The sequence below is a fragment of the Podarcis tiliguerta genome (genome assembly GCF_965153285.1).
Source record: "Podarcis tiliguerta genome assembly, chromosome: 14".
NCBI lineage: Eukaryota > Metazoa > Chordata > Lepidosauria > Squamata > Lacertidae > Podarcis > Podarcis tiliguerta.
In genome coordinates, this window is record NC_139547.1 from 14251207 (window position 1) to 14267779 (window position 16573).

At 42.7% G+C, this 16573-nt stretch overlaps 1 protein-coding gene across 3 annotated transcripts in view; it reads right to left on the reverse strand.

Annotated features, from left to right (window-relative positions):
* FBN1 (fibrillin 1) overlaps positions 1-16573 on the reverse strand; it is a 229677-nt gene that overhangs the window by 41498 nt on the left and 171606 nt on the right. For all 3 annotated transcript variants that reach the window (XM_083411720.1, XM_083411721.1, XM_083411722.1), the window contains exons 34-45: positions 16343-16465; positions 15403-15528; positions 13790-13912; positions 12522-12644; positions 11259-11423; positions 10426-10494; positions 10176-10301; positions 8404-8526; positions 5586-5744; positions 4147-4218; positions 3253-3378; positions 523-645 (exon numbers count right to left, since the gene is read on the reverse strand). In XM_083411720.1, the coding sequence (XP_083267846.1) occupies positions 523-645; positions 3253-3378; positions 4147-4218; positions 5586-5744; positions 8404-8526; positions 10176-10301; positions 10426-10494; positions 11259-11423; positions 12522-12644; positions 13790-13912; positions 15403-15528; positions 16343-16465 (1458 nt within the window). The remainder of the gene's footprint in view (positions 1-522; positions 646-3252; positions 3379-4146; positions 4219-5585; positions 5745-8403; positions 8527-10175; positions 10302-10425; positions 10495-11258; positions 11424-12521; positions 12645-13789; positions 13913-15402; positions 15529-16342; positions 16466-16573) is intronic.

Below are 16573 nucleotides of genomic sequence, written 5' to 3' on the forward strand. Positions count from 1 at the left end.
TTCTGGTACTCTTTGTTGTTGTTGTTTAGTCGTTTAGTCGTGTCCCCATGGACCCCATGGACCAGAGCATGCCAGGCACTCCTGTCTTCCAGTGCCTCCTGCAGTTTGGTCAAACTCATGCTGGTAGCTTCGAGAACATCCAACCATCTCATCCTCTGTTGTCCCCTTCTCCTTGTGCCCTCCATCCTTCCCAACATCAGGGTCTTTTCCAGGGAGTCTTCTCTTCTCATGAGGTGGCCAAAGTACTGGAGCCTCAGCTTCAGGACCTGTCCTTCCAGTGAGCACTCAGGGCTGATTTCCTTCAGAATGGATAGGTTTGATCTTCTTGCAGTCCATGGGACTCTCAAGAGTCTCCTCCATCACGTGCTATTAGTACATGTCTTTGCAAAAAGGCAACTTTCATAAGTCCCTTTAAGTTGCCGTGGCAAAGAAAAAGTGACCAATGCATTTAATATTAACACTAACAATAAATCAGTGTTGCCATGAATTTCGCAGTAAGGTACACTGGCTGGTAGTACTTACCAACACACCGACCGACTGGTGTGAACCGATAACCAGGTTTGCAATCACAGCGGTAGCTACCTGGTGTGTTGATGCAATCTGCATTTTGTTGACACACATGCCCATTTTGGCATTCATCAATATCTGTTGGAAAGAACAAACAAAATCTTAGGAATTAAAATTGTACCTACCTGAATGGCAGTTTTCCATTCCCAATGAAAGCAGATTGGGTCTTGGTTCCACCCACAGATTGAAGGCAGGCAGCAATGTTTTGGGATGTAGGGCTCCCAGGATTCAGTTTGTGAACTCGCAAGCTCATGGAGGTTATGCCATTAAACCTTAATAAATCTAAGGACTATCACTGAGATTACACATTGCACTTCTAGTATACTGTTTAAAAAAATCCTGTAGGTATACACCTAAAAATGCAAGATGTGATTAACAAGTTTGGAAACATTATCATATAGGAAGACTCAGCAGAGAGTCAGGATTGGATGCAGCTCCCTGCCAAGCATATAAAGTGTTTTGTTTTGAGGTTGCACATGCTTAGCTTGTGGTTCTAAGGTAGTAGAAAATCTGTATTTGAGAGTACAGACTGGAAAAGACCCATGTTTCCTTGTTTATCTTGAAATAAAGATGGATAGTACCTCAATAGTACCATAGGGACCAAGGGAAGTACTGGAAATATTGGGACCTCAGAGCCAAGTGGTACCCATGACATTTGGCATTTCTGGGAGTTTTCCTCAAGAAATGTGGACTAGGAAGGCTACCACATTCTGAACCTCAGCTACCACATTCTGCCACTGACAAATCACCTAGTAGAAAGCTGCAATGCTGTTCAATGTCTTTAGGGACTCTCAGCCTTTGGTGGCTTCAGAGGTTAGGTCATCCCATATCATCTGGGAAGCAACAACTGCAAAACAGCACAGGTAAATGCTGTGCAGAAGATTGCTATCCGTGATGAAACATTTGACACTCGTGCTTCTTAATATAAAAAGTAATAGGTGCTCAAGTCACTTAGGGTCAACTCCATCTCTTCCTCGACTGCCATATCTGGTGATTTGGGCTACACCAACATCGGTCAGCATGGCCAATGAGAGATAATGGGAGTTGAAGTCCAAAGCGTTTAGGGAGTACCTTGTTGGAGAGGGCAGTTGTAAACCACTCGGCTTGGCATGAAACTAATGAGCTAAATACCACAAAACAACTTTGTTCGATTAAATAATTTGCAAGTCTGTTATGCAATTATTTAAAATTCACAAATTCATTTTAACAAACTTATTATGCTACCTTCGTCTCAATTATTTTAATTCAGAAATGTAACTTTTTGGAATACATTTTCCTGATTTTAAAATTTTTAGTTCACAGCTCATTGTAAGTTCCTAATTAGCATTACTTTTATTTGACCTAGTTTTCTTTCCTGCTGACTGGATGCATAGCATATGACTGAACAGTACTTTTCCATCCGAAAGACTAGCCCACAGTGAGGCATTTTAGTAAAACTTCTCAGTTTATTACCACAGATGGAGGAGGCATGGCCATTTAAAATAGTTGAACTCTCACACACTGAATTCCTACAAGCAAGCTTGAACTTGAAATCTGGTTTCTGTGAAGAAGGGCATATTAGTCAATCACAAGGATGCTAATAAAACAATGGCTGCAAATCTGTAATAAGGTGACCAGATTAGAAGTTATTGGGCTTTGTTTTTAAATTTGTTACTGCCAACAAAGAATAATTATGACAAGGAAGAATACTTAGCACTCAGGTATAGACTGATGAAAAGAGTTAAGAAAAGGTACTGGAATGACTGTGGCCTTTGTCTGCAGTCTCTTGTTCCCACAGTGGTGTTCTCAAAATGTGTGTGGGGAAGAAGCACTGGGCCTCTGTTCACTGTGGGATGTAAAACTGCAGTCAAGTACAACATTCCTACAGTGGACATGTTAGGGGATATTTTGTACCACTCAGGAGAAGACTTCCTGTTTCCTCCTGAGCTGGGACAGACATCCACTACATGTGCTTGAAGAGGGTATGGTCTGTTGTACTAGCATGGAGGAGCACATGGCCTCCATGTTCTGATCAGTGTGTGTTCTTCATTTTTGTATGTTGATATGTGTTTGGAGAAGTGACTCTTAGTCGCACTCAATTGGGACTAACTTTTTTATGGAATAGTTCTAGTTGTTATGTAACCTAAGCCTGCCTTCAGGAATATGTCTGTGAACCTGAATGAATCTGTGAGTAAACTACTTTTATATTAACGGTAAGCAGATTCTTGTGTTTATTCCTTTTAAGAGGGATTAGAAGGGATTTTACCAGGAAGGAATCTTTAATACTAAGACTCAGATGAGTCAGCAACAAGCTGATCGCTGCGTAATTTAAAAGGGGGATGTTTGGAACTCTGCTAGAATATGGAACTTGCTAGCGCAAGTTAGGAAGGATATCCTTAAATAATATATCCTCGCCTGCCTCCCTATTCACCCCCATATTCATACCTTACTGCCCTCTACTTTGTGGCTACAGCACATGTAACTGCACATATCAGCACCATCAGATATTATGACAAATGCAAAAGACCTCTTATCTGAATGTTAACATGTTTGCTGGCCGTCAGAATAATCCTGGGAAACACAAGAAGGAAGCAAGACCTGATGAAGCCTCGCTGTGCCCATGAACCTATCCCCTTACTTGTGCCAGCATGCCACTCTACTACCATATCTACACCACTGTCATAGCCTTGAGAGGAAGCCCCTCACCTTCACAGATCAGTAACTTTTCATTGTAGAAGAAGCCCCCTGGGCATTCACACCGGAAACTGCCGATCAGGTTTATGCAGACTCCATTTTCACACACACCAGGGATCTCGCGGCATTCATCAATATCTGTATTAACAAAGGAATAAAGATTGGGTCATTTGAAGCAGAAGTTGGCCCAATTAAGAAAAACAAAAAGACTTCCTCTTAACCTCTGTTCCTGGGGCATAATGTACAATCCTGCTTTTCGCACCACAAAATGCTCCAGTTTGCTCTTCATGCAAATGAAAACAAGAAAAGGAAGAAGGGAATTCCGTCTAAGAATATTTGGCTCCTTCTCTATGAATTCCTTGTTTTCCCCCCTTTGGGTTTGAGTTTTTCAAACCTTGGCTATGAAACACCTACAGGCTTATAGTGTGTGAAAAACATTCATATTGAATCCTTTCCCTGCTCTCTCGTAAAGTATACACAAACATAAAGGATCCCGCCCCCCAGTGCTTAAATTCAATACCCAGAGGAACTGATGTGAAAGGTCAGATAAAAATCTGCTTTAGCAAAAAGAAAAGACTCCCTTTCAAACCCATTGCCGATTGGCACTCGTCCCAGAAGCTTTCCACCCTTCAGTACCTATGGTCTACAAACTAAGCCGAACTACAATGCCCTCAAACCTTTATGTTATCTTCATCCCAAGTAGCGGTCACCACAGCTGCAGGCTAAGAGGACCCAGGAAGAAGGGTGCCATAGTCTGACAAACTAAGGCATGGAGGTTGAGTCCTACCACATTGTTTAGTCTTCACTATTTCCCAGGAAAAGGCAAATCATAAAAACAAACACCCGCTTTCCCCTAATACATACCATATGAAATGAAAAGTAAATCTCAATAGAATTTTAACTCACCAACTGGTAATCCTGTAAAAATGTCTATGACGAAACCAGGCCTTTGACTTCCACAGAGAGTTGCAAATTCATCTAAAAAAATGAAATAAAAGTGTAGGGAAAGTCCCACACTGAATAATTGCATTTCCCTGAAGTCACAGAGTAAGATGATTGATTCAAACTTCAAGGAAATGCAGTCATTTTGCTGTATTAATTATTGATGGTTATGATGTAACCTGCTCTGGGAACTATGTAAATACGGTAAAAAAGATTCAGAACACACAAATAATCAAACAACCTACTCTCAATTTTTAATCTATGCCTTTTAAAGACAAGGTTTTCTAAATCTTCATCCCAAACTCACCAACATCCTTACATGAAGTATACACTACCCTGGTTATGCACTCAACCAGCATCATACGTATACAAATCTGTGGATGTATGTTTAAAATTAAACTAGATAGATCAATGTAAACAACAATGACATGACAAAATAAACCCTGGGCCAAATCGGACATGTTAGGTTTGTTTAACATTTATGGTTATCACTTAATGGAAAACATGGTTATATGTGTGAATGCAGCTAGCAAAAATTCTCCTAAATTAAGATAGATAGATAGATAAATCCATGAGTGTTGTAATAATGGGGGGGGGTGTAACTGCTTTTATTTTTATTATTTATTATTATTTTTATTTTTGTAGACCGCTTATAGACAACTGTAATAAAGCGGTATAAAAATTGTCAAAATAAATAATAAAATAGTACCTACTTTGATACCATCTCCCTGATACTCTTGGAGGAAAGGGAGAATTAAGACAGAGCCCCAAAGACTACCTGCAGCTATATGGCAAGAGAAAGTGGTGCTCTATGGAGAAAGTTTGGCCACACGAAGAAGAAGAAGAAGAAGAAGAAGAAGAAGAAGAAGAAGAAGAAGAAGAGGAGTTTGGATTTGATATCCCGCCTTTCACTCCCTTTAAGGAGTCTCAAAGCGGCTAACGTTCTCCTTTCCCTTCCTCCCCCACAACAAACACTCTGTGAGGTGAGTGGGGCTGAGAGACTTCAAAGAAGTGTGACTAGCCCAAGGTCACCCAGCAGCTGCATGTGGAGGAGCGGGGAAGCGAACCCGGTTCCCCAGATTACGAGTCTACCACTCTTAACCACTACACCACACTGGCTCCAGAGCCTACGCACACCAAGTGATTGAGAATTGGATTTTTGATCAAATCGCAGCTTGGACAATTGTCTACTAATACCATTGGAGTTTCATCTACCTTGGCTAGATATGGAAAAGCAGGTTATGTTGCATACTAAACCCAACATTAGCACAGCATTGGTGGCTTTGCCGTAACATTTGCGCATGTGCACATGTAGCAGCCAAAAGAGCTTCCAGGCACGATGTTGAGATGTATAAAAGATTCTGCTAACAGCTCTGATATTTTTCTCCAGCAGAAATACAAACCAGTGCTTGGGAGAGGGCATTGTTCACAAGGTCGGTTCCAGGCTCGTCCAATGTTGTAGGAACAGCAGCACATTTTTTTGGTCATGTTAAAGAGCAGCTCTCCATCACAGGTCTGGTTGTCAGCATAATAGTTCCTGTAGCACAGACTCCTCCTCATATCTGCAATGAAGAAAAATGAGTTAGGTTAGGCTGAGAGGCAGTGACTGACCTAAGGTCACCCAGTGTAATGGTGGGGGGAACTAGCCGAGGGACCCCCCCAAGGGGCAAAGGCTAAGAGCCCAGGGTTTGCTGATGGGACTGCAATGAGCGGTCAGAGGGAGAATCCTGGAGGGAGGAGGTGTCAGAGGCTGAAGAGGCAACAGGGCTTAGTGAGCAGAGAGTCTGTGACAGAGAGGAAGCAGAAGTGGTAGCAGGAGAGGAGGAAGGCCAAGAGGCAGAGGCGAGTCAGGCTGGTGTCTCCCCCTCTTGCTGCGACCAGCTCCCCTCTTCTCTGGTCTCCCAGATACAGAAGAGATATGAAGAGAGAGGAGCAAAGACAGGGGAGTTGGAGGCGTCTCAGATTGCTTGGGAAGGACTCAGGGGATGAGGAGGCGGGGACCTTCTGTCTCCACAACTGCCTCATGGGACCAAGATCTACGTAGTAGAGTTGCTGTGCACATTAGGCCTGGCACTCCTGAGCAGACCTTGTTTCTTCTAATAAAGAGTTTACATACTCTGTGTGATTTATTGGTGACCTGCTCCTGGCACCAAGTGGGGATGTCTCTCAGGTCTTGGTTTAACAACTATATGACACTAGCTTAGAAATTTGCACAAGACAACTTCCCAGTGGATTTTGAAGCTTGAAAATTTGGGAGGAGGGGAACTGTTTGATTTCCCATTTTTCAGTTTTAAGGTACCAAAGCATATTTAGTTGTCCCTGCCTTAAAAGAGAAAATACACTACTCCCATGTTTTAGTAGTAAACTACTCCTGCCTTTTTTCTGGAAGGGTTTCTTGAAATCCAGTGTTGTTATGTTACATAGCTGACAGCTAAAGTGAAATTGCATCATCATCTATGGATAAACATCTTTCAGTATTGTCCAAAATCCCACGGATGACGCTTGGTTTCATAACTATAAAAACCAGCACTCCACTCATCAAAAGCTTTGGCAGCAAAGCACATGCTAACCTCAGCCAGTCATGGGTTCTTGCTTAAAACCTTGCTAAATCAGTGATTTCATATCCTTCTGGTGAAATTCTGGAAGACAATACCCCGTATGTCTTTGGCTTAGTTGTACTTAAAGACATTTTGAGTTGATTTGAGTTTGGAACCTCAGCAACAATTCAGCAGAGGAACGGGATTGATCTGAGATGCGTTCAACTGAAGGTAAACCCTGAAATGATGCGTCTACAAGGCAGCTGAGTTCAATGCGCTGCAGCCACTACAAAACTGTTCAAAATGCAGACTGCGCAGCCTCTGCACAGCCTTTAATATATGGTTTATTAAAGCCATATACCAATAAAATTCAGTACAAAAATAAAACATACAACTCATTAAACAAACAAACAAACAAACAAGCATTTATTTATTTTTGTTTCTCAGGAAGCCAGAACAAAACTTGTCCTCATCAGGACTGAAGTCATTATTAATCTGGCAACCCTCTCCGTAATACAGGAGGAAGCATCCCTTAAGCAGAGTACCAAATCTACAAAGCCTCTGGTGTTTTCTTTCTTTCTTTCTTTCTTTCTTTCTTTCTTTCTTTCTTTCTTTCGCCTTAGCTATGTACCAGTACTAAAGTTACAAAACAAAAGGTGAAATGCCCTTTCTGGAAGTCTCCAACTTTGAAGTCTTGCCCCTCCCCACTTGAGGCTGCTGCTTGGGTGAAGGAAACACATTCTGCATATGCTCAGAGTTACTCTTTGCTAATATTGCTTCAAGCCAGGATTATAGCTTCTTGTTTCATGAGAAACTGGAAAGCAAGTTATTGGCTTCCAAACAAAGCAGAATATTAAGCCAAATTTAAACATCATCATATTTTGGCTTGTTTGGAAGCCATTAACTACTGTTTCCGGGTAAGCGTGTAACAGGAAGCTATTATTAAGTGCAAGATCCTGGCTTGTTCAGCCACTCACACCAACGGTGGAGAAAAGCAGATTGCAGCTGCTGTGTGCTAGTGCACACCACAGATGCCTATGCTGGATTAAGACAGGCTTTTTGGTTTAGCATAGCAGGCAATACAGCCCACATTACTGAACCAGTTCCATACCCTGAACTGCCACCATTTACTTAGTCACACCAGTCTCTATCACTACATATCAAATTTCCTGACATTGTTCCCACTGAACATTATGGGAAGTTTGCTGCTAACATTACCAGAGCACAATTCAGGATTTGATTTTGCCTTCCTTTGTTAAAAGCATTCTAGCCAGTCACAAACTTTTTCAGCAAGTAAGACTTTCCATTAATGAAGGGAAGGAAACTCTTGCATGTAGCCATGCTCTCTAATTAGATATGTTCAAAGTCTTATTGCAAATATAGTTATCAGTTTTGCTGATGATCATGAAGAAACAAGGCTAGGCTTTTGTTCTGCATATGCTACCTTTGCTCAAGTTAAGTTCAGCCAGGCTGCCAGTTCAGAAGTGATACAAGAAGGACTCTAAATAATATATATTTTATTTTCTCCTGCAACCATATTTAGCTTATTATGTTGCTACGCTGTTGTTTTTCATTGTGTTTGAGTTGCCATTGTTGTGCTTTTGTGTTTGGATGTATGCCACCCTGAGTGCTTCATTTCAGTGTGGAAAGGTGGATTAGAAAACGTTGAAATAAACAAACTCACCCATACAATTGTTTCCACCATTTACTTGCAAGTAGTCGGGAGGACAAATGCAAGTGTAGTTTCCTACGGTGTTGTAGCAAGTTCCAGGTCCACAGATGCCTTCATTCTTACATTCATCAATATCTGCAAAAACAAATAAGGGAAGTTAATATCAACTAGAGAAACTCTTTTATGGTGCATAAAAAAACAGGTTGCCTAATCCTAGATAGATATGGGCTCAAAGTAGTTATTGAACGGAAGAGGAAAAGCTCGACAGATGCTCCCCCCCCCCCACTTCATTATCGCACCTTTGGGCCGCACTTTGGTTAGCCCTGAATAAAAGAAGTATAATAGGTATTTTTATATATTTTATTGATTAAAACAATGTATATATTGCTTAACTACAATATATCTTGCCCAGGGCAACCCAAAGCAACTTATAACCAAACAGACAGACACACACCCCTGCCTCCCACACACATAAGATACATTAAAACCAAGTGGAAAAGAGAAATACATTAAAAAAAACATCCCACCCACTTCCAAAAGACCACAGATAAGACCAAAGGCCTGGCTATAAAGAAAAGTTTTTGCCTGGTGCCTAAATGATGGTGCAATGGTGGTGCTAGGCAAGCTTCCCAGGGGATAGCATTCTGGAAGCGGGGAGCCACCGCAGAAAAGGCCCAATCTCGTGTTGCCACCCTCTGGACTTCTCATGGAGGGGGATCACAAAGAAGGGCCTCAGATGATGATTGCAGGGTCCAGGTTGGTTCATACAGGGAGAAGCTGTCCTTGAGCTATTGCTGTCCTGAGGCTTTATAGTCAAAAGCAGCCCTTTGCGTTGGGCTCATAAACTAAATGGCAGGCAATGAAGTTGGGCCAGGATTGATATTATATGCTCGAACCATCTTGCCCTGGCGAGCAACCTGGTCACTGAATTCTGCAGCAGATGAAGTTTCTGGACCATCTTCAGAGGCAGCCCCACATATAACACATTGCAGTGACTCTTAGTTAGCTTCCTCCTGCGTCCTCTTTGCAGAACTCATCATGGGAAAGGATGGGGGAAACACTAGAATTGAATCTGCCTGCCATTGGTTCTGGCTGTGCCTACCATTGGTTTCCATGCTTTCTACCCTACCTGTTCCAATGGGCTTGGGAAGATAAGTACTGTATTTTTCCATGTATAGGTAAAGGTAAAGGGACCCCTGACCATTAGGTCCAGTTGTCGCCAACTCTGGGGTTGTGGCGCTCATCTCGCTTTATTGACCGAGGGAGCCGGCCTACAGCTTCTGGGTCATATGGCCAGCATGACTAAGCCGCAAACCAGAGCAGTGCACGGAAACGCCGTTTATCTTCCCGCAGGAGCAGTACCTATTTATCTACTTGCACTTTGACGTGCTTTTGAACTGCTAGGTTGGCAGGAGCAGGGACCGAGCAACGGGAGCTCACCCCGTCGCGGGGATTCGAACCGCCGACCTTCTGATCGGCAAGTCCTAGGCTCTGTGGTTTAACCCACAGCGCCACCCGTGTCCCCTATTTCCCCCCTCCCCATGTATACGACTAGGTTTTCCCCCTAATAAATAATGTCAAAAATCAGGGGGCCTCATATACATGGGGGAGTCTTATAAGAAAAATACGGCAATTATGCATATAACCTTCAGTTAATTGTAACTTTCTACACCTGTACCTCATCGTTGCGCTTATTTTTCTGGAAAGAGACCATGTGGTTTGATGAACATTCTTTTTCCGCACAGAATTAAAAGCCATACTGAATAAACCTGAGGCTTACTTACCCTCACAGACTCGAGTGTCTTCATTCAGATAGTAGCCAGTTGGACACTGACACTGAAAGCTGCCAAATGAATTTATGCATTTTCCTCCTTGGCAAAGCCCAGGTAGCTCTTGACACTCATCAATATCTAAAATCAAATGAGAATGCCGACAGTTTCTTGTTAAAGAGGACTGCGAACAAACGAAGCTCATGAAATAATAATTCATTATAACATGGTGATTAGTAGAGAGCTACCACAAAATATGCATTACCCTCCAAAATGACTGTAATAGGATTTGGTCGGAATCCCTCTCCTCCAGGACACAGCAGCTTGTAGTCACCTGAAAAAGGAAATAAATTTCATGAGTCTGCAATAGACAAAGCTCTGGTACAAAAATTACCACTCTAACTCTCCTTACATCGGGCTGCAAGGAAGGGCTACATCAAGTTCTACCAGCAAAACTGGCCTCCCATTGGCTGCCAAACATGCAGGTAAGGTGGGCCGCTGCTCAAATCCCCACTGATGAAGACCAGCTGGCATCTCCAAATGCTGCCTCCTAAGCCCATCCTACTTCCATCACATGCCGGCATCAACCCCAATTTGGAGCCAGTTGCCGTGCCCCCTCCTTTTTTCTGCCCAGTCGTCATGAGCAGAAGAAGGCTGTGGATACAGCAGTGGTCATTCAGCTCAGCAAAGCCCCACCAGCAGGAGTGAGGAATCTGGTTTGCACCCTTATTTTTCTTCTGCAATCTTCTTCCAACCAGATATCACATTGGAGGTTCCCAGGATAAACTTAACATTGCAATGAAGTGATCTATATGTAACCTCTCTCCTGAAAAGTATACGGGGCTTGATTCAGACTTCATTGACACCCAAAGCAAGTTGAGCTTTATTTTTTAGAAAACAAGATTTGAATTATTTAGCTCCGTGTGCGTGACACAAGTTCGAAGCCAGTGGCTTTCTACACTATAGCGCAATCTCCTGGCAATTTAGCACATGACTGTGCCCTGTGGGTGATCCTACTTGGACTGACTTTTGCTCAAAGGGAGCAAATGGACCAAGACACAAATTAGTCACCGTCTTGTACTGCTTTGCTTCACTTACTTGAGTTCACAGCTGGGCACTGCTCGCAGGGAATCCCCCAAGCTTTACCAAGGGAACAGCAGCAAGAGGCCTTGGAAACTCCAACTCCGATTTCATTGCTGCAAGCTGTATCTCCATTATCTCCTCGAGGTTTAATTTCCAAGTAACAGAAGCCAGAGCGTGTATCTAGTGGGCAAAAGAAGATGTTTCAAGTACTGTAGTGCCTTCCCCCCAAATAAGTCAAGCTGTATTGTGTGCTCCTGGGTATCTTTCCTGATGTGTCAGATTTCCATATCTTTATTTTTTACCTCAATAGCCAATACGGTTCAGTAGGTCTACCATCAACACCTCAAAAATATCCATCCCAGTTTACCATTCCATGCCTTGATTACAGTGGTACCTCTGGATGCGAACGGGATCTGTTCCGGAGCCCTGTTTGCATCCAGAGCAGAACGCAACCCGTGCCTGCGGGTCGTGATTTTCCGATTCTGTGCATGCACATGACGTCATTTTGAGCATCTGTGCATACGCAAGTGGCAAAACCCGGAAGTAACACGTCCCATTACTTCCGGGTCGCCACAGAGCGCAACCTGAAAACGCTCAACCTGAAGTGACTTTAACCTGAGGTATGACTGTATATTTAACTGTAGAGTTGCTTTACTTAAGCATAAAGGTAAAGAGACCCCTGACCATTAGGTCCAGTCTTGGCCGACTCTGGGGTTGCTGCGCTCATCTCGCTTTACTGGCCGAGGAAGCCGGCGTACAGCTTCTGGGTCATGTGGCCAGCATGACTAAGCTGCTTCTGGCGAACCAGAGCAGCACACAGAAACGCCGTTTACCTTCCCGTCGGAGTGGTACCTATTTATCTACTTGCACTTTGACGTGCTTTCGAACTGCTAGGTTCGCAGGAGCTGGGACCGAGCAACAGGAGCTCACCCCGTCGCAGGGATTTGAACGGCCGACCTTCTGATCAGCAAGTCCTAGGCTCTGTGGTTTAACCCACAGCGCCACCCGCATCCCTCACTTAAGCCTAGTTTCACTTAATTTTCAAGAATGCAGAAAGCCTCAGGTTCAATCCCTGGTATCTCCAAGTAGGATGGGAAAGTGTTTCTTTGTCCAAAACCTTGAAGAGCTGCTGCCCGTCAGTGTACACAACACTTAGCTTGATGGAACAATGGTCTGACTCAGCTTTCTATGCATCCTATGTGACCCAAACCATGAATAAAACACTTCAGAAGAGCTACATATGTTGACTCAGGAAGCCCCAAAAGAAATGATATTTACCAACACATCCAACACGAGTGGGGTTCAGTTCGAAATCTGGGGGGCACTCACAGGTATAACTGCCAGGCATATTGAGGCAAGTGCCGCTGATGCAAGTTGTGGGGTCTGCACACTCGTTGATATCTGGACAGGAAAAATCCAAGAAGAACCTAGGAGTGAGCAAACACCCAAAGACTCCAAGCAAATCATACAAACAGCAGCAAGAAAACCAGGTGTGCCCATTTCCATGGTTTGTCTACTAAGCCTAAGAGAAAAATACAAGGCAATGCCCATTTACATAAGCCTCAACGGATTTCAGTGTTCTATTGAATGCACACATCCTATACCCATTCTGCGATCCAAACATCACTTTGAATTAATATCCTTGGTTCCCATCATCTACTGTTCCCTTCCTTGCCAGCCAATTTAGTAAGCATTTTTTGGGTGCAAATTAAATATTCTTCATATTTCCTATGCATATTGTGGGGTTTTTTTTTGTTTGTTTAAAGAACAAAAAGAAAATGCAATTCTGCAAAATCAGGCACGATGGCCCCGATCCTGAAAGTTGTACATGGAATTTTGGTGCGACTGGAATCATGTTTGCTGAGTGACCACTGTCGTTTGAGAGTAGAGACCTTGCAGGTGTTGTTTGACTACATATCCAATCATCCCTGATCATTGGCCATGCTGGCTGTGACTGAGAGGAGCTGAAGTCCAAAGACATCTGCCAAGTCACAAGTTCCCCCATACCTGTTTTAGCAAGTAAATATAAAATGCTTTTCATCTATCCACAACAACAACAAAGAAAAGTGCCTGTCAGATTACCTTGATTTAAGACTGTAAGGCTGCATATACATCATACATTTAAAGCACATTCACCCCCACCCCCAAAGAATCCTGGGGACTGTAGGTTTTTTTAAGCATGCTGGGAATTGTAGCTCCGTGAAGGGCAAACTACAGTTCCCAGGATAATTGGGAGGCAAGTGCTTTAAAGGTATGTTGTGAACCCAGTCGAAGCATAACATGTGGAAATGCCTACCTCCAAACTTATTTCATTTCCCCAATCCAGCAGAATTGGTAATATATTTGGTGGGTGGTATGACTGAATGTGGCCATCCTTTGTAAGATCAAACTCATAGCACCAAGATATATTTGCCACTGAAGATTAGTTAATCTGGACATATTTCTGAGAAAACTTGTTTACATGAGCAGTTAAGTAAAGAGGCCTATCTCTTCAATGAATCAGCCAAGTAATGCTAACAACTAGATTGGCCAAGTCACATACTTACCTGTGCAGTTCCCACCGCTTCGGTCCAATTCATATCCTGTCTCACAGTGGCACTGGAACAAGCCAGGCAGGTTTTGGCAAGTCCCAAAGACACATATGTTGGGAAGGGCACACTCATCGATATCTTGGAGGAAGGGGAAAAGAGACAGGAGATGCCTTAATTATGCTGATATAAGCAAGAACGCAACTTTCAGCTTTAAGTAATGAACACAATTCGAAAAGCAAAATACAAAAGCGGGTGAGAAAAACACCTGCATGTTCCTTGAAAGTAAAAAAATAAAAGACTCAAATGGCATTCCCCATAAAAATGTCAGAGAGAGCAGGAATAAATAAATATTTAGCAGGCAGCTCCACCTTACAAGGGACCAAGACAGTGGGGTGAGGCAGTTGGAAACATTTGTCCTCTGATAGTTCCAGTGTAGTCTCTCCCCTTATGGGATGAGTCTCAGAGAGACTGTGCTCACCAGCCATGAGATATCTCTTGGGGAGACAAGTCCTTCAGTTTAGTTATAGAAAGGTAGACTAGGGACACCTAAGAGTGTCCTTAAGTAAAGTATGTTCAGCTTTCTCCCTGAGAAATTCATGAAGTAATCTGGGAGAAAGTAAAGATGTGTACTCAGAACTATGGTGGGAAGCTAACCCTGTTTCTTGACCCTGCTGATGCCAGTTTCTAGGGCGATAGCCGGGTTTGCTCCCTGCATCAGTCTTGCTGATTACAACTTGTTCACTTTGTCCCATAGAACTTAGTGCCACTAAGAACTATGGATTGTTTATGTATAAAGGTAAAGGGACCCCTGACCATTAGATCCAGTTGTGGCCGACTCTGGGGTTGCGGCGCTCATCTCGCTTTATTGGCCGAGGGAGCCAGCGTACAGCTTCCGGGTCATGTGGCCAGCATGACTAAGCCGCTTCTGGTGAACCAGAGCAGCACACGGAAACGCCGTTTACCTTCCTGCTGGAGTGGTACCTATTTATCTACTTGCACTTTCATGTGCTTTCAAACTGCTCGGTTGGCAGGAGCCGGGACCGAGCAACGAGAGCTCACCCCATCGCAGGGATTCGAACCACCAACCTTCTGATCAACAAGTCCTAGGCTCTGTGGTTTAACCCACAGCGCCACCCGTGTCCCTTTGTTTATGTATAATTGTTTTTAATATTTGCAAACCACTTGCAAGCCTGTTTTGACATTAAGCAGTAAACAAATTAACAAATAATAATATGTAAAACTTCATTTCATCATCTGCATAATCCCAACTAGGATTCATGATTGATTGCAATGCTTGTTTGTATAGGATAAGATTTGCAGAGGTTTAGCATTGCTATGAGTTGTTGATGCACTGTGATGGTGAGATCATCATTCATAACCAACTTACGCTTCTTACAATTTTATCTCAATATCTTTATAAACCATTTGATATTTCATAAATATATACTAAGATGGGACACATTCTACTAAAACTCCCAAGTGGGCACTTCTTTTTGATCTCAGTGGCGATGTGCCTTTAATTTTCTTTTGAATTGAAAACAAAAAATTCAGGAGACCTGAGATGATTGCCTAATTACACTGGCTTGCCAAATTCAGGTAAGTACCTTTTATATATGGCACTGAATTACCTGTGCAGGCTTTCCCATCTGGGGTAGGTAGAAACCCCATATCACATTCACAGCGATAACCTCCTGGAGCATTGAGGCACTGGCCGTTTTCACAGAGGTTCAAGTTTTCTGCGCATTCATCAATATCTGAAAAGAAAAAGAAGTCACAGGTGAACACTTTGTTTTATTTATGCCAAGGAGCAACTATTGCCCAAGGCCCGAAATTCTACAACAGAAACTAAAGTATGGACATAATGAGTGTTTGCCAAATGGAAAGGGAGAGAATATTTTTTTCTGCTTTGGAAGATATAAAGGGGTGGGGCCATAGCTCAGTAGAAGAGGTGTGTGTGTGTGTGTGTGTGTGTGTGTGTGTGATACATATATTTCTCCTAAGTTTGCAATAGAGTTATTAGCTAAACAAGAAACCCCACAAAGCATGAAAAAATGCATAGTCTTGACTACTGTATTGTTATTTTTTTTGGGGGGGGAGGTATTGTTCTAGGTTTAAATACATACAATGAGATAAAATACATATTTTGTGATGAAATGTTGTTCAAGTATGTACTTAAATATGAATTCCCATCTGGACTTTAAAAAACACATGTGAGATTCACATGGGTCAAAAATAGACTGAATCATCCCTAATTTAAATAGCACTCTTTGCAATTTTTTTTTAAAAAAACGTAGATTAATGTGGAGATGAAATGGAATAAAATTAGGAATGAACCCGTGGAAACAACTGCAACAGAACAGAAATAGATCTGTCTGATCTGTTTACACAGGCCCTATTCAGTTGTTTCTAACAACAGCCACATATTCATTCAAATGGGTAAGATGGCCAGGTACGTGTTCCTGAGGAACCATTTTATATTGTCAAACACTGGACAGTGAAGGAAAGGGACTCCCTAAATGTCACCATCAGAGGTATGGGAGCACCCCCCGCCCCGCCGAGAAAGCTTACCTGTACATGTGAATCCATCTCCAGAGTACCCTTCTTTACACAGGCAACGGTACGACCCCATGGTATTTTTGCAATCCGCATGAGGGCTGCACATGTGTGTCCCATTTGAGCATTCATCTAGGTCTGAAGGGAACAAAAGTGGCATTAATAAAAACACAAATATTTTTCACTGTAAGCTGAAAGGGAAAGTCTTGCAACAGCAGAAGGTCTATGAAAAAAACAAATGGCACG